The sequence below is a fragment of the Akebia trifoliata genome, chromosome 4 (genome assembly GCF_017979445.1).
Source record: "Akebia trifoliata isolate Shusen 1 chromosome 4, ASM1797944v1, whole genome shotgun sequence".
Classification (NCBI taxonomy): domain Eukaryota; kingdom Viridiplantae; phylum Streptophyta; class Magnoliopsida; order Ranunculales; family Lardizabalaceae; genus Akebia; species Akebia trifoliata.
In genome coordinates, this window is record NC_141378.1 from 11,465,932 (window position 1) to 11,493,173 (window position 27,242).

The 27,242-nt window shown below is 33.7% G+C and overlaps 2 protein-coding genes and 1 pseudogene across 17 annotated transcripts; all 3 read right to left on the bottom strand.

The window, feature by feature from the left end:
* Nucleotides 1–1,332: 1,332 nt before the first annotated feature.
* LOC147403771 (beta-galactosidase 8-like) lies at nucleotides 1,333–8,198 on the bottom strand. Of its 13 annotated transcripts, none has more exons than XM_086439494.1 (12): nucleotides 7,781–8,190; nucleotides 6,835–7,061; nucleotides 6,641–6,731; nucleotides 5,745–5,805; nucleotides 4,786–4,907; nucleotides 4,580–4,726; nucleotides 3,607–4,008; nucleotides 3,391–3,479; nucleotides 2,979–3,294; nucleotides 2,725–2,833; nucleotides 2,272–2,380; nucleotides 1,333–1,625 (listed from the first exon to the last, which is right to left on the bottom strand). In XM_086439494.1, exons 9-12 carry the CDS (start codon nucleotides 3,108–3,110, stop codon nucleotides 1,400–1,402), a joined length of 576 nt encoding a protein of 191 aa, XP_086295620.1. In that variant the 5' UTR covers nucleotides 3,111–3,294; nucleotides 3,391–3,479; nucleotides 3,607–4,008; nucleotides 4,580–4,726; nucleotides 4,786–4,907; nucleotides 5,745–5,805; nucleotides 6,641–6,731; nucleotides 6,835–7,061; nucleotides 7,781–8,190; the 3' UTR covers nucleotides 1,333–1,399. The 13 variants fall into 13 exon arrangements, 12 of the variants coding, with proteins under 12 accessions (XP_086295620.1, XP_086295615.1, XP_086295614.1 ...); XM_086439489.1 differs by having other exon boundaries at nucleotides 2,979–3,299; nucleotides 5,745–5,809; nucleotides 7,781–8,188; XM_086439488.1 differs by having other exon boundaries at nucleotides 5,745–5,809; nucleotides 7,781–8,187.
* Nucleotides 8,199–11,948: 3,750 nt separating this feature from the next.
* On the bottom strand, nucleotides 11,949–19,736 carry LOC147403772 (putative calcium-binding protein CML20). 4 transcript variants are annotated; one of them, XM_086439501.1, is made up of 5 exons: nucleotides 19,265–19,410; nucleotides 16,737–16,857; nucleotides 16,610–16,646; nucleotides 16,498–16,525; nucleotides 11,949–12,168 (listed from the first exon to the last, which is right to left on the bottom strand). In XM_086439501.1, the coding sequence occupies exons 1-5, from the start codon at nucleotides 19,265–19,267 to the stop codon at nucleotides 12,127–12,129; spliced, it is 231 nt and encodes a 76-aa protein (XP_086295627.1). In that variant the 5' UTR covers nucleotides 19,268–19,410; the 3' UTR covers nucleotides 11,949–12,126. The 4 variants fall into 4 exon arrangements, 1 of the variants encoding a protein (XP_086295627.1); XR_015177596.1 differs by lacking the exon at nucleotides 11,949–12,168 and adding an exon at nucleotides 15,575–16,355 and having other exon boundaries at nucleotides 19,265–19,406; XR_015177595.1 differs by lacking the exon at nucleotides 11,949–12,168 and adding an exon at nucleotides 19,616–19,736 and having other exon boundaries at nucleotides 16,397–16,525; nucleotides 19,265–19,350.
* A 3,389-nt stretch (nucleotides 19,737–23,125) lies between these two features.
* On the bottom strand, nucleotides 23,126–25,650 carry LOC147403773 (subtilisin-like protease SBT3 pseudogene; annotated as a pseudogene).
* Nucleotides 25,651–27,242: the final 1,592 nt, after the last annotated feature.

Here is a 27,242-nt window from a genome sequence, read left to right on the forward strand (position 1 = left end):
ATTGGGAGGTGTTTTCCAAAAATAAAATTAGAGTCATGGTGGAGCAACCTCAAGATTGGACCTCATATTGCATATCTCGACATCAAAGTGAGTAGGAACCATATATACTTTTTCACTCGTGTTTTGGGAGAAAACATCTATGATTTCTATACACTTTCACATCAGGGTGTGTGGTGTGAGGTCCAATCTTGAGGTCACTTCAACATCATTCATAAAATTATTTTACTCCCTTATACATTGGACATGTAGGCATTGGGAGTATTTTCATAAAATCCATCTACAATTCCATTTAGACTTAAAAAAGAATTAACCTATTCCATTTAAAGTTTAAAAAAAAAAAAATATATATATATATATATATAAATTAAAAATACCCTCAAATCCACCCATGTTGGATTGGATCCACAAAAAAATGGTTAGGTTTTTTTTTTTTTTAAATAATCTTATCTTGAATCTTCCGAAAAAAAATTAAACCTTGAAAAGAATACTAGTAAAACTTGAATATAAACACTTAATTATTAACTTTGTATTGCAAAAAAGCAAGAAAAACACTTTTTAAATCTTTTTATTTTATTTAAATAATTATTTTTTATATTAATCAGTAAATTAAATACAAATAAGACTCATTTTAAGATTTCGTCTCAGGCCTCAACTTGTGTCCAGCCGCCCTGTTTGAATAATAGTAGTATTCTTCAATTTATTTAAAAAGATTGGTCACATCCATTTATGGAGAAGAGACAACAATTGTCACATAACCATCACATTTAATCATCTTATATAAACGGCACCACATAAACGAGAGATAAGAGAGAGGAGGGCTTTTCTTGGTGGGCCGCACGCACCATCCCACCTTGTCACGTGATAGCAGGTAAGTAGTCACTTGATGTGGAGGGACATATAAAGATTCAAAGGTATAACCTGGGGAGCAAACCTAGCCGCTCTTACCATAGGTGGGGCTGCACTACAACAAATATGGCAATTAGGAACGGTTTATTACCGTTCCTAAGCCACTATGAAACGGCTTGCAGACCGTCTTTAATTGAGGCGTCGTTAATGAGGTTAAACGGCTGAAAGCCGTTCTATATTTCATGATTTGGAACGGTTAAAAACCGTTCCAGATCTCTGAATTTGGAACGGCTTAAAACCCTTCCTAATTTGCGTCTTTTACTCACAATACAAAAAAGATTTGAGACATCGGATTTTATAGAACTGATGTCCTAGGTCTGTGACTTTAGACATCGGTTATAAACCGATATCTAAAATTATTATATATTGATATCTAAAATTAATATATATTCTATTTGCCTATTACGCACGGTTAAAATAGATTCAAATAAAGAACATCGAGGTTCTCTATCACATTAATTTATACACAAAAAGACTTGCAATGACTCATAACTTACAAATCCAAAATTACAATGCATCGATAAACCCTATTCACAATTATTACACAAGCACAAGTGCTTACAAGGAAGCAATGCCAGCACTCCCATCCCTCCCTATCTTCTTTAAGATTCCCACAATGCTCGAAACTACCAATAAAAGAATTCTTTCGTGTCACCACATTGTATACTCTCACGATGAACTTCCGCACCTTCAAAGGAGTATCCGAGAAGCAAATGCTCCTGATCAACCAAAGAACCAAAGACTATAAGGTGAGAAACTTTCATGTCCACTAGTTCATAAAAGCCACCGATTTAGAATGAGTGCACTAGAGAGTTGTATGTAAAAACTAAAACAAAATGGATATAATTTCATAAAAGCCAGCTCTTATAGTGCAAGAAAGCAAAGAAAAACATAGAGAGAGAGAGAGAGAGAGAGAGAGAGAGAGAGAGAGAAGATGAGAGGAAGTAATCATTTAATAGGTTTTATAAACTTTGCAACATTATTAGAAAAAAAAAAAAAAGAACAGAATTGATTATCTTAAAATGGATATCAAAGATATCAGACACAATAAATTTCCACATCTGAAAATATAGATAAGGATCCAAAGGGTAGACTACAATTTTAATTGTCACAGAAATGTTTGTGAAGCAGATTTTCCAATTTAATAAAATTCCGAAGTCATACTACAGAAAAAAATTCAAGTGGGTAAAAAATTCAACAGCTTCAAATGTATTAAAGATTAAATGCATATTCAGCAATGATAACCTCAAATTATACACACACACGCGCGCCCGCGCGGACAAAAGAAATTAAGAAATGAATGTTAATCACGGAAAAGAAAAAAAATAAGCTAAATTAATGAGGTGTAGAGTTTAAGATAATTACACATCCTTGTAAAGCTCATAAGCTATAACAATGGCCTCGATCATGGATTTGTCCACAGTAAGCTTGTTGTGGGTCAAAGTCCCAGTCTTTGACATGCTGATAATGTCTCCTGGTACCAAGATACAAATTTGTTTTGTTAATGGCTAAGATACCCCTGCATATTTCTACTATTAACTCTTACTCTTGTTTAAGGGACAGTATGGTCAATAAAAACACAATTAAGAATGTATAAGCTATTTTTCACCCAAACCCTCGTGGCTTTTGGAAGTGCTTTTACACTCCAAAAAATACTTCTTGTATATCTTCACCAAAAAATTGATATTGCAATCATGATTCTTATAGAAGTGATTCAAAGAATTTGAGGCTGATAGAGAATAATATTTTTGTTAAAGACTACCCTTGGGCTCCTCCGACGAATTACTGATCTATTTGTGTTCGGCAAGAGGTTCTTACCTTTGGAAGTCAACGAAGATCGATCGGACCTCGAACAGAGCAAACAGGTACAGTATATTGGTTGCCTTGGAAGGAGAATGGTGAAATCCCTCAGTCTTGTTTGCATTGCCTATAAAACAGCTACGAGTTTCATTTGTAGAGTACATCGTCTCCTAATGGTAATAATAAAATCAATTATTATATGTTAAAATTTTATACTTCAAATATATATGCTACAAAAAAAAAAAAAAAAATCAAAATTAATCAATACTCACAGTTACTGAATTACCAAACTCTGTGGTTGAAATATCGTCGTAGGTGAGCACCTTCTCCATTGATTTCAAAAGGAGATGAAGTTGCTTAAGATGTCCCCATTTTGGTTGATTTAAGTTGCCCATATGATTCATTATTGGCTAATTAAGTATATAATTTACAAAATAATTTTTTATTTCATTTTATATATATAAATTTTGGTGAATATTAACCATGTAATAATTTTGAAAAGTGCCTCCAAACTGAAAGAAACGAGCAATGACAAATGCAAGATCTTCAGCAGTTTTGCGTGGATCTTTACCACCCCAATTCTTATACCTGAACTAAAAAAAAAAAAGAAACCCCATTTTAAAATACCAATTTATTTATGATAATAAAATAAGTAAAAATAAATCAAAATAATAATAAACTCACCAGCCAGTCCAATTCTCAGTCCACATCTTTGGACTATTTGGATTATTAGGCTCAAAACCATCACGGTACCATCCATTGCAAGTGTTGATCTGTTTAGAAATATTAACATAATTTATATAACCTCTATGAGTAAATATAAATATAATTAATTGTGAAAATATGCAAAGAAATGGTAATTAGTGATTATTTAGACTAAAATAATAATAAAATAAGTACCATTGGCTGAGGGGGCATCTTCCTGTTGGCACATAATCCATGGGACACTGATGGATATTTTTATGCACGAGTCCCTCCGTCTTAATTATTTTTAAGACAAATGAGCATAAACACAAGTGGAGGGACGACAGCCGACAACGATCATGAGCAACCAGCCACACGTGTTAGTTATTCCATACCCTGCACAAGGCCATGTGATGCCTCTCATGAAACTCTCATGTTGCTTGGCTGATAGAGGGTTCAAGATCACATTTGTGAACACTAACGGCATCCATGCTAGAGTCATCATGGCAGCTTCACCAGTGAAGGAAAACAAGGTTGGAAAGATATGTTTAGTTTCCATTCCAGATGGGCTTACACCAGAAGAACGGAGTGATTCCTTGAAGAAATTTGACACCATCCCTAAAACCATGCCGGCCCAATTAGAGAAACTTATTAGGAAGATCATCAAATCTAGTAGAAGTGAGAAGATTGCATGTGTCATCGCCGACACAACCGTAGGATGGGCGACCCCAAATTGCATTTTCCAAATAAAAATAACATTGTCCAAATTTGATGGACTTATATCCTCATGATTGTGTATACAAGGTAAGCATCATCTTTATGCAAATAACATTGTTACTAGTGGTAATAGCATGACATGCATTGAGATTACTTTAGAGGCTTCTAACAATGAAGTAATGACACTCATTCCATACCCACAGCACCTCACCCAATTTTCAAGCCTCAATACATTGGGATCTAGACAGTCTTAAGGTTTTCAAATTAGTTTCAAGCTTTCAAGGCAACAGCCTAACATATTGAATCAGCAATCTGAAAATTTTCGTTAAGCGTTAAGCACAACTTTAATGCAACTATAAGATAATGGGATATATATATATATATATATATATATATATATATATATATATATTAATTATTTAATTTATCTACTTGCAAACTAAAATATGGGATTTTATACTCGAACACTTACCTCACTTTTGAGAGCAGCAGTGGCAGTGCACTGTACCTGGATGCTGTAACCAGTGCAGCCACAATATAGTTTTTCATTTGAGATGGCAAGGCACTTAACATGTTTGTTGAAGTTTATGTTCTTTGGAACTCCACCCCACTTATATACCTGCAAACAAAGTACTTGTTTCAATTGTTCAAACATCATCCAGACCATTGATGACTAACCTTAATCCAGTTCCTTGAGAAGCAAAGCATGCAAAGCTGGTATTGGCGACCAACTCGTATACTGCCTCTTTCACATCGTAAATCTGAACACAATGAATTCCTTCTGGTTTGATTTCCCAAACCTATAAATGGTTAAAAATAATAATAATTATTTAGTCCTTTGACAACCAATTATTATCCCATAACTTTACTATCCATCTCATTACATAGCAAGGATTCAAGATTTGCAGATTGATATAGGAAATAAACTCAACAACATCAGTCAGTAGAAAAATGGAAATTGCGTGACTGTCTTTATAGTGCTGATGGACAAGTAATGTGATAAGGACAATTGGCCATCTCCAAAGATATGGATAGTAGCACAAATATAATACGACAACAAAAACAATAAAGCCTTATCCCAAGGATTTGGGGTCTGCTATCTCCATCCATTTTCCTTTTTGGTCTTCCTCCCGCTCTTTTAGTATCTTCAATTTGAATATTTCTTCAAACTAGGGATGTAATAGGCCTTCGTTGGACATACCCAAACCGTTTAAGTCGACTTTCTGTAGTTTAGTCAGTATAGCTACATTTTGCAATCAAAAATGTGATAAAAATAAAGTAGGGAGGCAGTTGATAAAAGAAAATTACAGAAAATCTTATTTACATGCTCAAGCAAGTTAGAACACAATGGTAACAAACTACAACTCCCACCCTATGACAAAATTAGCATCTCCCATTAAGGATATGGAAGAAGCCGAACCAGATGTCTTACATTCTTTTCCAGAAGCCTGAGAAGAAGCCATATCTTAAGACTATGGGTTGCAATAAAAGAAGTAAATCGATTTAATAAATTTGATGATTGATTGTTGGTATATTAGCAATCAGGCATAAGCCTTAAGACCTCATAAATGAAAAAGAATAAGAAATGCATAAGCCTTAAGACCTCATAGATGAAAAATATCAAAATGGTCACTTACCACATCTTGTTCCTCCAAATTAGCCAAGGGTGTTGATTTCAAGCTTGAGTCTGCCTTCTCCCTAACTGATTAAAATATAGTTAAGTGAAAAATAACACAATGTCTCATCACCCAAATGAAAAAAGAAAAGACCAAGATAAACAGTAACAACAACAAACATTAACATCTATTTTTCATTAGATCAGCCATGCTATATATAATGAGTATGCTAATTAGTTATACATGCTATTGAATTGCTTCCAAGAAAATAATATACTAAGAGTTGCAAGAACTTGAGCAAACTTGGGCCTCTACCTTAAATTTGGTACAAACTTGGGCCTCTATCTTAAATCTGGTAAACAAGATCATCAATCTAAAAACTATCATACCCATAACCACCTCCTGGATTTGATTAATCAGAAAATAAACCTATAAGACATTCTCAGTGGCTACTTTTGCTCACCCTATAGACTCATAAAAAATATTCTAGAAGGAGTCAAATTCATCAAATAGGATCTTCAATCCATGTGACTTTTCGGGCACTCGCAATAAAGTAGGAAGCCCAACTTTTACTAATTACTCCCCAATTTCTTAAATTATTATCACCCCCCAATTAAAGATTAAAACACAATATTCAAACATTGCAAAGGTTTGGCTCAAGTTATTATCTCAACATTATAACACATTCAAACAATTTCAGTAGTTGTTTACAATTAGGATTAAGCCCATATAAAATCCAATACTCAAATATAGAAATCTAACAAAACAAATGAGAGAGCTACTAATGGCACCCCAACTTTTACTTGTCCTCAACCATTCATTTATTTTTTATATTTTTAATTGGGGTGTAGTAAGTAAAAAAATTGTTAGATGAATTCTGTATTCCATGTGAACTGGATATTAGAACAAAGCCATACCTTCCACGAATAGAATTAAAATCCCCACAAACTAACATTGGAATGTCTGCACTAACATCAATTTTTCTAATCCTTTCAAGAGAGTATGGACCTGATACAATAAAAAGGAAACATCTAAGGACACATATTTAAGTTGAAATATAAGATCCATAAGAAAATATGGACTTCACAGTAGAAAATGTTCAGCTAAGAACCTGCCAAAGCTTAACATCCTTGAGATCTTGATGAACATTTACATGTGTATTCGCCTTAAATATAATGCCGCAAGGAAAAAACCAGAAATGGTTACACCATGTTCAGCACTAACAGTGGTCCACTGTACTCATTACTGCTGGTTGGCTTAAAGTCAAAGTATGCACCTTGAGAGGAATGTCCTCAGTCAATCAACTGAGATAAGGGACAACACCTTCCCCTTTAGTCCCTAGCAGGCATGGGTAAGAAACTGGTTCTCAGATTTTGGAGGCATTTTTATTGTCAAAACTAAATAACTTTGACAAATCCCCCTTCATATCCACAATCCTGAACACACATGAGATCCTACCCTTTGCAGCCAAAACACACTTGTATCCCTAACTAATAACAGAAAAACTAGAATTATATGTTCCCAAATAGTACATCCGGTGCTTCAAATATTTATTAACAATCGTATGGCCACTTACAGAAATCCATAGCTCTGAAAATATAGATTCGATATATCTTAATCCCTTGTAATATCTAAAAGATAAACTTCTTATATAAATTGGGATATCGATGTCAAGAGAAAACCTAATAGTTAATAAGAAAATAATCCATTTTCAGAGATGGAACTATAGGTTTATGAAATAGTTCCAATCAAATTATCACTCAAAGAACTACTACAAATCCAGAGAACCACAACATCAATAGATAAATCCTAATTTCAGATTCTATAGTAATTGAAGAATACATAACCAAAAGCCTTACAAAAACTATTAGATCTGGATTCAAGTCACACAAAAAACACATAAATCACTGCATTCATCAATATCTCAAGCATTTAAGATCTAAATTAAAAAAAAATACACAAAAACAACAAATTTCATCGAATCTGTGACTATTAAAACCTCAGATTTCTCACAGGAACACTCAAATCTGATAATCCCAAATAAAAAATGCACCTACCTTTACCAACTGTGCAGAGAGGTTTCAAAGAGCTCATAAGCTCTCATTAATGGCGACTGCCGCTCAAAACCTAGAAACAAAATCATCCCAATCCAACTGAGAGAGAGAGAGAGAGAGAGAGATGAGATCGAGGGGGATGAGATCGAGGGAGCGACTGAGAGAGAGAGAGATGAGATCGAGAGGTCGATCAAGGGAGAGATTGAGAGAGCGACTGAGAGAGAGAGACTGAGAGGTCGATTGAAGGAGCGACTGAGAGGTCAATTGAAAGGTCGATCGAGGGAGAGACTGAGAGAGAGAGAGATGAGATAGAGAGGAGATCGAAAGATTGATTGAGCGAGCGACTGTGAGAGAGAGAGAGAGAGATCCGTTCTCATATACTGAGACGGGAAATTGGGACATTTAAAATCTGATTAAAACGATTTTAATGGGTAAAACGGTTTAAATCCGTTTTTAATTAGAAACGGATAAAATCCGTTTTATAATTCGGTTCCTGATTCGCTATTTTCTTGTAGTGCTGATTTAACATATTGTCCATTATGCATGTGTACAATGAAGATATTAATATTAGTCACGATCCAGTATCAAGTTCCTATAGCAAGAAATGGTATCTACATAGCATTTTATTTATTTATTTTTTGTTAGAGATTAAACACATTTGGCTACATGTTACGTAGAAAACAGCTTGTTTAGGAGCCGATCCGTTTTAAAGTCCAATCAAAACACGCCATGTAGACATCATTCCTATTCTATACGAACCGGACACCGTTCTAGATCCTCATCCTTGTTAGTTGTTATTATAGAACATTACTCCAATGACTTGTAATAACAGTTAAAGTAGTATTGCGTATATAGAGTAGGGGTGGGTCAGGTCGTGTTGAAGTAAGGGTATTATAAAAATTTACCAAACCCAAATCCGACACATTTATTAAATGGGTAATTTGACCCAACCTATGTAACATGTTTAATAAAATTCTAATCTTAATTGAAAAAAAGAAATTCCATTTCCACCAACAAAAATATAATAGCATTACTAAAAACAAAGTCAGACAACCTTAAACCAATATCTACCAACATAAATTTAGTATCACAAAACACAAACTAAGTTTCATCACCAAAAATGTATCACAACCAATTATTATGTGTTTATTGTGTGAGTTTCAAAGTGAGTTGTGAAGGACCAAGAAAACCCGTGAACATGTTTTTAATTTTTGGGTAATTTACTCTTACCTTGCTATAAAATTGGTAAAATTAGTGATACACCTTGCAAAATACAAGATGAGATTTGCCTTTCTTGACCTTTGTTGACTTGGTCAAATCATTAACAGAAACATTTCTTTGTTAACATAGAACGTGAAATGACCAAACAAAATATCCCTCGTGTAAAGAAAACTAACACAAAACTATCTCATTGAAACATTATTTTGAATCCCTAACGGAGATTGACGAAAGAAGAAACGATCTTCCATTTGCATCCCAATCTCATCATTTTCCATTGTAATCGCATTGTTTTGATGGTATCCTTCGATTTGGTCTCAATAATCCCATTGTTTTTAGACACTTGCACGATTAGGAGTATTACAAGGCAGCCAAACCCAAGGGCATTCTTGACCCAGTGTTTGCAAAACACTGAAATGATGAAAATGATACAAATTTTGCCAAGTCAACGAAGGTCAAGGGGGGCAGACCTCATATTGCATTTCACAATGGGGTATCATTAATTTCACAAATTTTACAGGGGAAGGACCGAGTTTTAAATTTTTTTGTTTATTTTTAAAGATTTAATATAATTTTATTGCTTTGTTCGAGTCAACTTCACTGGAGTTAAGGGACATTCAAGATTCAAGTTGAGTTTTAAAGTGAGCCATGAAGGGCCAAGAAAACCTAGATTTTTAATTTTTTTAATTTTTTTATTATAGTATGACTGGTGGAAAATGTTGGAATCAAATATTAAAAGTTTATATATGAATATATATATATATATATATATATATATATAGGGTCAGGTTCAAAGGCCATATGAGAAAACATATGTAAAAATAATGTAACATTAATAAAATTTTAAAATGTGTTAGAAATTTCGGATTGAGCTGATTTTTTGTGAGGATGATCTCTATGATGGGAAGATCATCCGGAAAAAAAAAAATCAGTCCAATCTGAAACGTCTAACCCCATTAAAAGTGATTTAGAATGTAGACCGTTGATTTTTTTGTCAATTTTTATCACTAATTTGTAAATCTTTTGATGGATTTAGAAGTTTCTGATTGAGCTGATTTTTTATAAGGATGATCTTTTCATCATAGTGACCATCCTTGCAAAAAATCAGCTCAATCCAAAACCTCTAACCCTTATTTTGAGAAACCATTGTTTTTTCATATGACCCTTGAACCGCCCCATATATGGGTCAACTTCAAGGGCCATATGAGAAAACATATGTAAAAACAATGTAACACTAATAAAATTTTAAAATATGTGTTACAAAATTTCGGATTGATTTTTTAAAGTTTTAATATATTTTCATTTGATTTTTTCAAGTCAACTCAAAAGTTGTCGACTAGATTAGACTTAAGGGACATCCAAGGCTGAGTTTTAAATTTAGCCTTGAAAAACCAAGAATACCTATTTTCTTAAGTATTAAATCATTGAAACAATAAAAGTAGACTTAAGGCACATCCAAGATGAGTTTTAAATTTAAAGGTGAAGAAACCAAAAACAAAAACATTTTTACTTAACACTATTGAGAAGCTGACATAGGCACGTTACATAACCGACTTATCTGATGTGACAGACTCAAAAATTGTAGATCTTCTCTCCTTGGGATATAAAATTATAATTCCCTACAAAAAGGTGTAGTTTTGTAATTTGAGGAGAGCAAATCTACGATTTCCAAATTTGGCACATCAGGTAAGTTGATTGAGAATGCCATGTGCCTAAGTGAAATTATCACAACTCTTTCTTGAAGAATTAATTGAAAACATTGGACCTTGGACTCCTTTTTCTTTTATAGATGTGGGTTTCTTTTAGTATTAATTGTTTTGAAAATAACGATTTTTTTAATATTAATTGATTTAAAGTTTTAAACACACTACAACATTTTGGAATTAGAGTGACTAATTTATCCGTTGCTATAGGCATGAATTTCCGTCCCTAGAACCTATTACGATGGAAGTTGAACCCTTACCTATAACGATGGATTTATCTGCTGCTATAAGCATGAGTTTCCATCCCCAAAACCTATAACGATGGATCAACTACAGAAGTAGAATCCTTATCTACAACGGTGGATTTAATATATAATGCCTATAGCAGCAGATATTTCCGTCACTATAAATATTTTTATTTTAAAATTTAAATAATTTCCTCCACCAACACAAATATTATCCACCAATATAGTCCATTTTTAAAAAATTATATACAATATACAAAGAACCTCACAAAACACTAGAAACTGATATATCTAAACATTGCAATACACTGCAAAATTTAAACAATATTTTACAATGACTTGAAGACAATAGCTATTATTCCAATTGAATAAATTGCATTGGGCATTTTTTATTCCTTGATAAAAATAATGTCCTGTTTGATTTAATTGTCCAAGGTGCCTACTAACTTTAGAATACATAGGTGTGCAACTTGGTTAGATTGGAGGCCAAATTGAAATTGAACCAACCTATGTTAATTATACTAAATAAGAACCAAAACCAAACCAAAATGCCATTGAAACCAATCCAAACCGAACTAAGGTCGGTTTGGTTGGTTCGGTTCTATGGGTTGCCAATATTCTATAAATTTTTGGAAGTAACATATTTTTAATGCAAAAATAAACATAAAATTTTATACAATAAATCATTAATCTATTTATAAAAAATCATTAAATTTATCCATAAAAAAGTCATTAATTGATCTCCTAACTCCTAATAAATTCAGTTCTCAGATTGGTTCAGTTCTATACAAGTTTGATCCAAGAACCGAATCAAATTGATGGGTTATCCATTTTCTTAACCTAGAACGAAACTACAACTTGTTCCAAACCACCCCAAAGCTATCAGTTTGATTCGATTCTTGGTTTGCACCGAACCAAGTTGCACCCCTAATAATACATACAGGATCATTTTTTAAAGACATGGCCAAAAAGTTCATCAAACACTAATCTATAACTAATAACTAGAACCTTGATGATTGACAATCAAGCTTGCTTGCAACAATCATTATCTTAGTAGAAATATGAACAATAATGGTAGATCGGTTCCAAATATATATACCTAGGGTGTGGAGAACCCTTGATTTGCTTATGTCAACATTTTCTCCATAGATACTCATTAGAAGGGGTATCTGAAATAATGTTACTAATTGCATGCACTTTGATGGATATCTTCACCTTTGGTATCCTATAAACAGAAATTAACATTGGTTAGTGACTACGACCAACCGGCCATGACCAACTGAACAAACAAAATGATGTTCCCTAGTGCAAGGAAGACTACACGGGCGGATTTATGCTTTTTAAGACCACAATTGTAAATATTATCCATACGTTACATATATTATGTGTTTGGAGACGGAAAACCATAGGCAATATAAATTTGAATGAGTTTGTAGTGTTTTGAGATTTTTACGTTTAATAAACAAAAATCTCAACTGCTACTTTATTATAACTTAGACCCTTGTAGGAGCCACGCGTCGACATGATATGGATGGCCTATAGAATGCATCTTGGATCACACTTCTACGAAAAATGTTAAAGAGTGACTAACAAAATCATAAACCAAGGAATTAACTAAGGAAGCTTATGGATGGCATATTATCCCAAAGGCAGAAGTGGAAACTCCCATTGTTGCTTAGGAACTATGATGACATATGACACAAAACCAAATAATCTCTCTTTTTTACTTAACAAAATTAAAAATTTGTGTGTAACCGTACAAGCTGATGGAATGAAATTGAAAGGTATGGATGACGATAAGGATTTATCAAATTAACCGTAAAGTTATTACTTATATGAGATAAATAATCTCTCTTTTTAAATATTATTTTTAATTTCATCCAGTAAATTCTAAACAACAGGTTACTAAACAATTCAACATTTTGACAGAACAATTAGATAATGTTATCAAATAATATACTCAATTTTGAAATTATTTCAACAAAAATAATAATAACTTTCACTCAACTTCAATAATTTAATTCAGCATCAGCAAATTTACATATAATTTTACCAAATAAAGTATAATAATGTTTATGTTATTATTTATATTTTAAGTATGATGATCAAATAGAAAATATTATAATTAATAGAGGGAGAAAAAGATTTTAATAACAAATATTTTTGGTACGTGAAAAAACTCCTTGAGTGACATAATGTCTCTTTGACGAAAAGACTAGGCCAGCTTTAATGGATGCAAACTGTTTTAAGAGTCGCAATATCCAGTGGACACAAACTAAAGGTCGAGACGTAAAGAACCCCAAAACTCTCCCTCTTCAAAAGGAAAAAAATAGTTATTATTATTATTATTATTATTTTGAAATACTGAGGATGCCGTAACACCAAAATGGTCCCACACTTGCATCATAGCTATAGAAAGATTTGAGTGAGACAAAAATTAAGAATAATGGGATAGAAATCTAAGAAACATGATCAAGGATATCATGACAACGTGACCCACGTTGGTAATAAAAATGTCACAATTAGGACTGTAAATGAGCCATATTTAAGGGTTTTTATTTTTTATTTCTTTTTTTGAAAAAGGCCGAACCATATATGTATATAGCTAATAATGCCCAAGTGATTTAAGCATCTCATTTCCTTTTGACTTTTCAGGAGGCTTAATTAGGGATTGGTACTAAATTTGTATGGAATCCGTTAAGAAATTTATTAGAGTTGAAGCCCATTGGATTTGTTATCTGAATATCTATAGCCAATTTGATATGATATGCAGTATTCCAAATCCAATCCCAAAAAATAAAATTCTCAGATTAGTCTAGTCTAATCCCATTCAAATAGGAAAATACCACCCCATGGATAAAATTTGTGAAATTACTGGGAATACATGAGTCACTTTTTGCTCACAGTGCCATGAGCAAAGCAGCTACCAAATTAGTCATACACATGGTATATATGTAAGAGACACAACTCATTCTTTCCATATAAATTAAGGAAATACTGAGGCAATTACATGAGCTTGCATGTAATAAGCGGACAATAGAGAAAGATATACCACATACGATTGGTTATTTTTTCTAACATGTTTAGTACCAACTAATTCATTTAGGTGAGACATCTTACGATGTCATGATGTGCCCATTCCTATGACCATTCCTTTAATACTTCTGACTTTCGGGAGTCTCTTCGTAGGATACTTGGCCAAAGTGTGACCCGTTAGGCCATAAGTCAATACTGTGATGAACTGGCTGTTACAAACCCGACACGATTGTGCGAGGTAACAATTCACCCAACACGATCAATATGGCATAGATGACGCAAACAATAAGAGAGAAAATTACTCTCCTACCCATAGTGAAAAAAATGAAATTTCCTAATTAGATCACCTTGTGGAATTCAAAAACATGATCGAATACCCCAATGTTGTAGAGGATAAAATTCTATGAACTTTAAAAAAGGTTAATTTTCACCATTAAAGTTAAGTTTCGCTATTTGCAACACTTCAGATCAAGCTCGAAAAACTTTGTTTTTTGACCTTGAATTTTTTAATGAAATCTAGAAGGTTTTAATGTTTGATTGCCAATATGATGACCCATTTGGTTCCCAAAAGCCTTTTTAAGGTCTGAAATCTTAAAACAAACATTTATGGGCAAAGGACGTGTGGGTAGAAGAAAGAAATTTTCTCTCTGATGCTTATGTCATCTGTGCCATATGTCAAACAAGTATTTGACTGTGAGCAAAAATCACTCGGAGTACATGCTTTCTAAATTAATTACCAAATCATGTTTTATTTTTTATTTTTTTATTATTGATTTTATAATTACATATTTTCTTAAAATAATTAATTATGGGTAAATTTCCAAATAATTATTGAAGTTTTCATAAATACAGAAAGTGTTATATGTATTGACACTACCACCACATAATGTTCACAAAATATTATCTAATTGTCAACATTACATGAAAACTTTATTAACATTAGCAACACTTTGGAAATAGCGAAAACTTTTGTAATTATCCATGAGTTGTAATAGAAAAATACCCTAATTAATTACCCAGATAAAAAATGAATAAAAAAATGGAAGATTTAGACATGGTATGTCTTTCGATGAGGTTCTTTTATAGCAAAGAGATCAAGGCAAAAATTGGCAGCTAAATCTATATAATAAACACAATGGTTGACTTCCCCCAATGTTGATAAAGAAGGTTCAAATTCAATCTCTCATGTATCTCAAGGAACAATTTCAAGATTATTCCCTTCTCTCCCTCTCTTTAAGTTCAGGAATACCCTTTTAAGTTTTTTTTTTTTTTTCTCTTATGCGCCCCCCCTCCCCCCCTCAATTCCAAGGAGGATGATAGCATAGTAAAAAAATTCTCCGAATTTTTTTAAAAATTTGTAAAATTCTCCAAATGAAGGGTAAGCCAATTAATTTGGCGAATTGATGAATTATATAACGATCCCTCACGTAATCATGGAATATGATAACATTTTTAGCTTTCACCTTCAAAATTTTAGTTTTTCCAACATTCAAATATCACAAAGAAGACAGGATTTAGAAAGAGGTTAAAGATGGTAGGTTTTGATAACAAATCTAATAAAATATTTTATATAATCTCCAAAATTTTCCCCATTTTTTTACAAAACTTTCCCAAATTTATCTGAATTAAAAGAATTGAACCCTCACCGAATAATTACCGAATTCAAACTTTGTTACTATGGATGATAGTGCCGTTGGCACAGACAAACGCTAGTGTTCCAATAAAAGGGTTGCTTATGGTATTTAATTTTTTTGCCCAAGTTAGTTATCCGTTAAAAAAAAATCTTAATTCACCAAATCAGTTTTGCAGTGATTTTGTAAACTGTACCATTCAGGTAGTTTTTCGATGTTCATCATCAAATGTTTGCTAAAATGTCATATTATATATCCAAATAAATATATTATATATGCATCATTTTTCTATGCTCAAACACATTGCCAGATCGAGTACTTATAGGATCAGATTGGTTTCTTCATGGTCTTACTATGCCTAGTATCCAAAAACATCTACAATATCCTAATTAAAATGTTGTATTTAATACCATCCATTGCCAAAGTACAACACCGAAACACCTGTGCTCATACAGTATGATCAAGAGAAAAGGCAGAAACTTCTAAGTGCTACTCTAGTAACTTCTAGGCCATTTAGACCTTTTTCGCTTCATTTTTGGTTGTCTAAAGTGATAAAATTGCATTATCATTTAAGATCAAATATTACATGGCTGAATTTTGGTTTGGATAGTCCTCCTGGTGAGGTTTGTGTCTTAGGCAATAAGGATTTATAAAGATGCTCTCCCCATTAATGGAAAAAATCGCCATAATGTGGCAATTTCTTGAACCTATAGCGGTCCTCGACTCTCGGTTGACCTCAGTGTGACTGTTATGTTGATGTTGTTAAGGCCAGTTGGTCACCCAACATTAAATAGAAACATTTAAATCTTTTCTTTCTAGAATCGAACAGTGTGTCATACAAAAATTTAATAAATAAAATGGGAAATAACCATGATGCAAACAAATACCTCTTCTGTCATTTCAAATCCCAAGGCCCTGCATAAAAACCAATTTAGCATCGGCATCTGTATAACATGTCACATTTAAGTTTATAACATGTACCACTAGGAGCATTTATACCTCATTGTGACATTCAGCTCTTTGGCATCAATGGTCCCTTGACAAAATAGGTGCAACAATAAAATCATGTTGATATGTTCAACATATAACAAAGACAAGTTTACATTATAAAAAATAATGTTCATACCTGATCCATCTGTATCAAATAGATCAAATGCTTCCTTTATCTCTTGCTTTTTTTGGTGAGTTAGCCAATGATGGCGCCCTCTAGGTTTATCTATCCTAGATGCTCCTCTATAAAGGCTTGCCTGACAACATATGCCCAAAATCAACGGTTAAAAATATATAGAAACTTTTTCCCTACATGGGCATTATGAATAATATTTAGTTATAGTAAGAAAGGAAGTTAATTTAGAGAAAAAAGATATTTTAGGAACATAATTACAGGTTTGGAAATTTGTTTAAATGACAAGAAAACCTACATTCCTTAATTGTTTAAAGCCACTTTTCCTAGTTTTAGTAAATTTGCTATTGCTTTTTCTCCTATTTATAAAATGTTAATAAGACTCACGTAATTGAGGATTAATAAAGAGATACTCATATTCAGCAACCAAGTGTTTGAAAGATCCTGACACAAATCGTACTGTATGTGTGTGTTTGTTTATGTATGTATGTATGTACGTATGCGTGTGTGTGCACATACACACACACAATTGCAAGGCCGTGCAACATCCAATATCCCAGACTGGATGACCACCATTGGTCCCCAAACATTGACATTCATGGACATTAGGGAAAATAGCTATTTTGGATCAGCACAATCAAAAGATACATAGATTTGTGATAATTATTATCTAATAGGTAACAGAAGATGTCATTCAATATATGGCCAAATCTGATAAGCAGACCTTAAATCATTCATTGACCACACTAATATCAAAATGGGACACACAACTCTTCATCATCATCCATGACTAGCCAATATTACTGAGGCAGCAATGTGAGTATTATTTTTTCCATTTAACTCGACCATAAACCATATCTTTAGTTAATGCATGTTAACCATAAATTTTATTATTCTCTCCATCTATGTCATTTGGGTCTTCCTCTTAGAGATCCATTAATTTGCATCAAAGTGCTCATTCTCACCGGTGTTGATATCGACCTTCTTTGCACATGACCCAACCATCTCAAATGACTTCCCATAATTTTATCATCAGTTGAAGATATTCCAATATTTTCTTAAATATATTTACTTTTCATTTTGTTTTTCCTAGTCTTACTACCTATCTATCTCAACATCTTTATCTCTACCACACTTAACATGTTGTAAGTTTTCCTCCATTTTATCCTCAATATAAATTCTATGAGAAAAATTCTCACCAATTTCTCTATCTTTGTGTTTAATTGAACCTAAGTAACCTAAATTATCTATTTCTTGCATTTTTATCAGTCAATCTTAATTGATGCATTATCCCTAGAACAGTCCTAACTAAAGTTGCATTGCATAAATTTCAGTTTTGTCATACTAATCTTAAAACCCATAGTTTTTATCGTGCAGAATATAGTTCTAGTTTTGAATTTACTTTCCCTCTAGTTCATCTTTTAACACTACATGATCTGAAAATAAAATACAGTATGGAACATCCCCCCATAATTAGTACAAAAAAGTACGATCTTTAGAATAGATCTCTAGTGCAAACTCATTGTAAGTGAGAACTCTTTCATCTCATCATCTGGTAGCACTCAAGTCCAACATACAAATCCTTAATAACATCAATATATTCTCTTGGAACCCCCATCTATTTCCTAATACCCACCAATTCAACTCTCTAGGGACTTACATTAATTCATACAATTTTCACATTACCCTTCTTTTTTAATAAATGGATTCTATAAAATTTCTCTCCCAATCATCTAGTATTCTCTCAGTAACCAAAACCTTATTAAACCTTCAAAAAAGCTAATTAAATATGGAATTCGCATTTCTCTTAATATTTTATTTAAGTGAAATTTACTAATCATGAATTTAAGGAAGACAAATCCGTACCTAAAGCATTTGTATAGCTAAAGTATTGCATTACATTGGGTGTTGTATACAAATTGTTTCCAAATCTTTAACCAGGGCTAAAAGTGATAAATTTTTGTTGTCTCAACAAATCTATCTTCTTGCCCATGAAGTAATATTGAATAAGTCGTTGTCTATATCAAAAGGCTATCCAAAAGCAACCTCACCTCTATACAATTTTCCACACCAATGGGTTTGGCTCAAATTCTTCAACATAAATAGGAAGAATTGAGTTCTAAGATACCCAACTTGTTTTCTAAAATGTTCTAAGATTGATCCAATTTTGCAACTCTAGGAGGTTCAATTTTTTATTTTTTTTTTGGTTTAGAGAGGAAAATTCTTCTTGTTTAAAATAAATAAATAAACAGAGTCTGATTCTTCTCACATTGATGATCATGATGCTAATATTGAGATCAAATAATCATTAATTCCAAAAATTCTGAATTTAATCCATTAGGGATGAAATATGGGTTGTAAATTAAAATTTTAAAAATGTATTAATTAATTTCGAAAACATCAAAACCCACAAATAAAATAAATTCGAAGAAAAAAAACAATCCCTTGTAACCTAACAGGAATAAAAAAGAACTCGAAATCGAAATAAAATCGGACAGAGAGAGAGAGAGAGATTAATTTGATTAACGCACCATCGATTTGGCTTACGATCTCTCGCCTAGACGTTTCTCGCGCTTTCGGATTGAGTGTCTCCGCGCTTTCTGCCTCGAACGAGTTCCTAATAAATAAAAACCAGACACCCTTTTGACTTGTCAAAATTACGAGTCACCTCGGACGAGTACTCCAAAAATCCAAAAGCATTCGCGATTTTAGCAAACCTTGGGGGGCGTTTGTTTGGAATGTAGAACCTGATTCCTGATTCTGATTATGGATTGTCATAACATAATCCAAAATTTTATTTGCAAAAATCGATTCTACAATCCAAAATTAGAATCTCGTCTGCCTAAGATTGTTTATGAAACTTCACTTATGCAAAAATTTACCTGATTATACATCTTGAAACCGAAGATGAGGGTAAAAATATTTTCCATAAAGAATGAAGATGACAGATTTTGGGGGAGAAAAAAAAAATTAAGAGATCTTAACTAGAGGTCGAAGATGAGCAATTATTTTTCTTTCATTGATCCTTAAAATAAATTATATGGTCAATATGTCTAAATTGCCAAAAAATAAAGGTGGTTTTGTACTTTCTACGAAAAGGCATTTTAGTCATTTTATACAATAGTTTAACATTTTTCAAGAAAAATTATTTTGATATTAAATTGATGTTTTCAAGTCAAAAATAAGTTTTCAATGTGAGGAATGATCCTAGATAGTTTAGGATTGGCTTTAAAATAAATAGGGGTGTCAATGAGTACCCATTTAATCATAATCAAATCGGAATTGAAATAAAAGATCTTGGTTCCGATTCATTTTTTATTGAAACCAATTAGAGGGTATAAACTTATCCGAACCGATCGATAGGAACCGAAACCGTTAGGTTCTGTCTGATGGGTACCCATGAGCATTTGGAACTGATTTATTTTGTCATTTTTTTTTTAATATATATTATAGATAATTTAAGTTTTTTAATATTTTAAAACTAACACATTTCACATAAAAGTTCTTCAATTTTTTCTCATTTAAATTATATATTGGAGTTTAGAATGAGTCATCTCTTCTAAAAGTTCATTACTTTTAAAGTAGATACATTTTAATTTTTAAAAAAATCATTAACTCTTGTCTTTAATAGAACAAATTGTAATTAAGTTGATATTTTTATAGATTATATGTTAATTTTTTTAATGGAAAGAAATAATTTTTTTCTCATTTGATTCTCAAGAACTGGAGTTGGCGAGGTCTTCAAGTCTTTGAATTGTCATCGATATTTTGTCGCTCGATTGAAAGATTATTCGGGTTAATGCTTAAGAGCGAATCGCCTTCACAAGAATCACAGAGCTGGTCCACACTTATTCGAGTCAAAAGGGCCAGGCCAGCCGCATTTTGGTGGTTATGGTTCTAATTCCATTTATTTTAGAATTGAAAGTCATAATTTAAAAAATATGTAATGGTTCCGATTCTAAGTACCTTAGGAGTTGAACCAAGATTGACCCATTGACACCCCCTAAAAATGACTCACGATGGCCTTAGGAAATGTTGCTCATCAATAGAAAGAAGTCACAAGTAATGTGACTTATAGACTCTGTAACAAGGGTTAGGTCTTATCCTATGTCTAAGGTTTGGGGGTCAAATAATTGGATTTAAAAGGTGTTAGGCCATGATCCCACTTGACTAAACTCGGACCCTTTTGATTCAATAATCAATTTAGGTTAGGCTATTAGATTCTAAACTAATGTTTTAAAAATCAAACTAATGATCAAATTCAAATATTTGTTAAATTGGTTGGGCCACAGTCGGACCATGGTTCAATTCAATTGGACCCATGGTTTTAAAACTCGTTTTGATATCTCGTCTCGTCCGTGAACAAGATCGAGTCATATCGGACGAGTTTTTCGATACATTTGAGATGTCTTATTCAACAATGAGAAAAATGAATGTGGGTTTTAAATCTCATCCAATACATTAACTTGTCCACCTGACGCGTTGCTGGGTGATATCAAGATGACTTGGGTGATACCTCTCGATCTTGGATGGGTTTTGAAACCATGGTTGGACCAATGTGTAACCTATTGTAATTTTTAGAAATTTGTATATATTTTACATAAAATACATTAATTTATATTCATAAAAGGATAATACTCATAGAAATCAATGGATCATCAGTCAAACAAATTTTATTACAAAATTTTTGTCAAACCAAATCAGATCGTGGTTCCATTTGTTTTGTAAAACACTATTATAAACATATAAACCACATAACACAACGTGAAAAAAAACTTAAATTTGACGGCCTAAGACCGTCGAATTTCATAAAATTAGATGGGACTGGCCAAGGTGTTGAATTTTTCATTTTCAATATTTTTTTTCCAATGGACCGAAACCATCAAATTAACAGAGGATGGGAGAAATTTGATGGCTTTAAGCCATCGAATTAGGAACATCAAAAATTTCAACGGCCATGGGCTGTCAAAATTTGATTTCTAAAGTTTGTGGGCTTTGACTATTCGAATTTTCTTGTCAAAATTTTCAATTTTCACATAGTGTAATAAATTAGAAAATATGAATGAAAATCATAAAACATGCTGAAAATTCAAAATCATGAGACATTTGAGCAAATATGCTCAAAATAGGAGGCTGTTAATCTGTTCCAATATTTGCACTGCGAGTGGTTCAAATAACTTGGCCAAATCTAGTGCATTATATGGGTCAAACTTGATTCCTTCAGGTGAAAAAATGATCATCATTGAATATGATTCAATTTTATTGGTCAAGGCCAAATAAAGATTATTTTTAACTTCTTTTGATAAAAAGAAAAGATAGAAAATAAATCAAGTTGCTTTTAAAAGTGTAACTTTTTTAAATTCTATTTTCTTCTTTGCAAGAGCCCAACCACCTAACCATTTTCACTATGGTCCTACATAGCTTTGCTTTTGTATAATGCCCTAAGGGGCAGGCCCCGACAGAAAGTTGGAGTGCCACATCCTATGGTACCGATTATAAGGGTCAACTTAGGGACCTCAAAATCTCGAACATGTTGCTCATAGCCAAGTTGATGCAAGACCCATAATCTCAAAGTAGCACAAGCACCCTTTAAGAAAAAAAGAAAAGAAAAAAAAAAAACTTAGCTTAAAAAGCATTTAAGGATCAAGAACACCAATATGTTATTACCATGATTTTAAAACTCGTTTTGACATCTTGTCTTGGATGAGTTATCAATGTTTGAATCATCTTGTTCAACAATGAGACAAAATGAACTATGATTTTAAATCTTGTCTGATATGTTTGATTTGTCTATCTGTTTCGTTGGTGGACAATACCAAGACATATCAGACGAGAAATCTCAATCTCGGACGAGATTTAAAATCATGGTCATTACTAAACTAGAGGTGGATAGTCATGGGTTCAAAATACTCATAAAGAATCCAGCAAGAGAGCCAATTAATGGATGCCTCAACGAAACATCCTACCCGAAGGTCAATCACAATATTGAATAAACATGTAGAAAACTAATCACAAGAGATTAGTTTCAAAATCAAGTTAGTCCACCAAGGACCATAGCCCATATGTGCCATTACACAGTGGTCCCTTCTCCTCCACTAACAATTATATTAAATGTGGAAGGTATAAAGGTAAGCTATTTTTTTTTTCTTTATCATGAGAAATTATGGATTGGCATGTTCCTAGTACTCCTATCTCATATAAACAATGATTTAAATTCATAGTCCTACCTTTCCCCATCTATTATATTAGTAAATAACTGGGACTTACATTTCCTCGACAATTGTTCCAGAGGAGAGACAAAAATAGTTTGTTTTAGACAAATTATCCTTGATTTTGGTATGCTATCCTTGCATCCAAACAACCACTACTATATGTGAAGAAAGAAATAGTAACCATGGTCATACTATTCTAGTATCTTAAACATCTACAATAACCAAATTATTTTAATACTACCCAATACCCATTGCCAAAATACAGAATTCAAACACCCATGCCCATACAACGGAACACCCATAAACTATGGCTTAGGGAGCAAAGACAGAAACTATTGGACTTGTTACAACATGGTTCCCATCAACCTCGGACCAGCTGAGATACCCATAATTTCCTAGGTAATCATCCCGAGCTCTAAAATTTCCCAAATTAATCTCAACTGTTACCGAAAACTTAGCTTTGCTATATTTACTTCCGAAGGAGAGAGTATTGGGCTTCACAGTGATCTTCATTCCAGTTTGAGCCCTCACCACAGCACGATAAACTGTTCGAGAATCAGCAACATTCGTTAATACCCTTTTAAAGGTGTACTTTGAGGTGTTGGTGCTGTTTAGGATGACAACGAACGATGGATAATTGAGATCGAGATTGACCTGATCACAATGGTAAGTCGATCTCCTAGAAATAACCCTAATTTGCTTACGAGTGTAGTTTAGCCCACATAGAAAATTGATGTAGTCCTGTGTTTCTATATCATAAACTAGACCTGGGTCCATGGCCTTGTTAGGGTTTATATGCCCCGCTCCAACATCAAGAGGGCTCCCAGATGTTCCTGTAATCATGTCAATGATCGCTCCATTCATATTATCTTTCAAATCTGCAGTGGTCATCATTGCCGATCGGATGGCAGCTGCACTCCAATCACGGTGCCTCACTTTTAGCAAAGCAGCAATGCCAACTGCATGGGGCGATGACATGGATGTACCAGATAGTAGTTTATAATCAGAGAGCAAGTAATCATTCCCAATTTTTGCACTGATCTTATTAGGCACAAACGCTGCCAAGATATCAACTCCGGGGGCTAATATATCTGGTTTCAATATCATTGGAGCGAAAAGATTAGGTCCTCGTGATGAGAACGAGGCCACCTGAGGAGCTGGTTTAGTACCTAATATTGTTATCTGAAATTTGATGTCCACAGTTGGGGGTTGCTTCGCCTTTGTTATGTACTCTTCCACCACCTTTCCGTCAATTGGACTAATGGCCACAAATGGCATAAAGAAGTTTTCTGGTTCAAAGAACGGAGCCAAGTAAGTTGCAAAGATTGCTCCTCTAGCACCTGTTCTCTTTACTTCATCAAATTGTTGTGATATATTCGATTTTTTGCTTGATTTGCAGAAAACAATCTTTTTTGAAACATCTTTGGGATTTAAAGAATGAAAATCACATTTCTCCTTGCTTTTATTACCATGTCCATAATAGAGGGGAACACCGGATACTAACAAGTTCTCAGGAAATATTGATCTTCCTTTAATGGTTGCAACACCTTCACCGAGAGTCACATAAGCAAAAAAATCTCTATCGATAGTGCCAGCACCGACGGTTGTGATCCAAGGAGCACCATTATTGATAGTATAAGCACCAGGGCCACTATTTCCAGCAGAACACGCCACAAAGATCCCTTTCTCCATGGCTGCAAATGCTCCCAATGCAATTGGGTTCTTGTAGAACGGTGTTTCGGCAAATCCCAATGACAATGACATGAGATCCACACCGTCTTCTATGGCCTGATCCATTCCGGCTAATGTGTCAGTTGCTGCAGAAGCTAAAGTATCGTTCTCAAAAAGCACTTTGTACACGGCGAGCCGAGCAAGGGGTGCAGCCCCAATTGCTGTACCCTTAGCGTATCCAAAGTAGTTAGCATTGGGCACTCTATTTCCTGCCGCTGTCGATGAAGTGTGGGTGCCATGTCCATCATAATCCCTTGGAGAATCATAATCACCTGTGATCGCTAAGTTTGTGCCTATTTGCTTCGCTCCTTTACTAAAATAACGAGCTCCAATAAGTTTTCGATTACAATTTGAGGAGTTGAACTTGACCCCTGCCTCACAGGCACCGCGCCACCGTTTGGGCACTGGTGGCATACCGTGATCATTGTAACTCTCATTTTCAGGCCAGACTCCAGAATCAAGAATACCTATGATCATGTCATCTCCAAATCCTCCGGCCGGCCACAATCCAAAATGTTTGTTTAAGCCTAGAAACTGTGTGGTGTGGGTGGTGTGGAGCTTTCCAAATGTTTCTGGGTATGTGGCAATGTGACCTGGCATTCTTTCCAGCACTTCGAGCTGGGACTGGGATAGCACTGCGCTGTAGCCATCCATCACATGGTTGTAGGTGTATAGATGGATTGGGGTAATGCCATCTGGTGTCGATAGTGAGGAGAGTGTTGAGGTGTACCAGTTATGGTGAGTGGAGAAAGGAGATGGCATGGCTGATTTGTCCATGTGGATGATATAGGTCTGACGTTGTTCCACAGTTGAAGATGATGAGGTGATTTGAGACAGAAGGAAGAAGAGAGATAAGAGAAGGTTGAGAGTAAAGATCTGATCCATTGTTAGGGACATGGAACATTGGTTAGCTGGAGTAGGATATATATACACACATATGAAGGCTTCCTTGCTCTTCCAAGATAATGGGGTTTAATCGATAGGGCACTTAGAAAATCTTCCCATCTCATACAATTTTGGAAAAGAATATAGGTCCACCAAAAAGGGCAGCAACTATGACAAATAAGTTAGTGGGAGTAAAAGACTCCGTGCCCCGTGCTCCACGTTGTGGTTTTAAAAGAGGCAAGGAGTTGGGGTAACCTTGTAATATTTCTTCTATGTTCAAATCACAACAAAAAATCAATATTGAAATCATGCAATAATGGAATAAAACATGCAATAATAAAATTAAAGTACAAAAAAAAAAGTAAAATTAATCTAAATCAAGTATGTTACGACATTGTTTCCCATAAGTCAATGACAAGGAAAATATAAAATACTCCACATAAGTGGGAAAAACTCTCAACACTTAAAAGCAAAAGAATGGTGATTTTATATCACCAAATCGAACAGATTATAATCAATGCTACCCTCCCTTGATAATCATATGTTTCTTGTGAATTTATTATCTAGATTATGATGTACTTATATGGACTTGCTTTTGAAAAAGATTAATTTATTCCTATTAGAATATTCGATCCTCATTCATTCTTGGCTTATAACTTTTCAGGGTGCTCTTTGATGGGTTTTTGTAGGCAGCACCATAGTAGCATTCCATGTATTTTGCGTCTTGTACAATTTCTCTGAGTGTGCTATGGAAAAATTCTAATTGGGGTGCAATAAGTAATAGTTGGACTATTAATAGGAAAAAAACCTATTAACAACTCAAGGAAATGGATTAATTTGATGCTTGAGATCATATAAAAATCTTGATTTGGTTACATACATTCAAATAATGTTAGGTCGTCTGAAAGTATAAAATCCAAATTTTGAGAAATCATGAAAAAGGTTGAAGGCAATGGTCCAATAACATCATTTTCTTCATACTTGGAACCAACATTCAATGGTGTGTTCATACAAAAGATCATGAAAATTCTAATGGTTAAGATAAGATCTCCTGTCCACAAATGAAAAAAAGTGGGATAGGTGTCCTACATAGGGGCCTTCATAGGTACCCATTTAATTGTAACCAAAATAAAATTGGAACTGATTACATGATTTTGGGTCCCTTTTATTGGAACCAATTAGCATTGGGTCTCTTGTAATCGAAAAAATTGATAACCAAAATCAAAGAAAACAGTTTAAACAAAGAAACAGAACTGTTTAAAGAGAAATTTTTTTGATGGTTTTTGTTCTGGTTCCATTGATTTAAGAAACAGAATTAGAACCGATAAGAATCAGAACCTCTAAAAATTAATGGTTCTGGTTCCAGTAGGACCCCAACCAGACTAGGATTCATTGACATCCCTATAGTGCTACATTATGATGAGTGCACTGCAAATGATCAGGGGTCCACCATCCCACCTCTCCCGCAATAATAACACTGGTTGAGCAGCACTTGCAAAAAAGGCTTGGATAAAAAGCAATATTCGTTTGTGGCTTTCATGATAAGAAACACAAAGTGTTGTGGTAGCTGCACTTACTGTACATCCCCCACAGTTCAAATTGTTTTGATTGAAGGATGGCAGACTAGCCTTTACAAAACATATAGAAGGATCTATCACAATTTTATTATTGAAACTTGCTA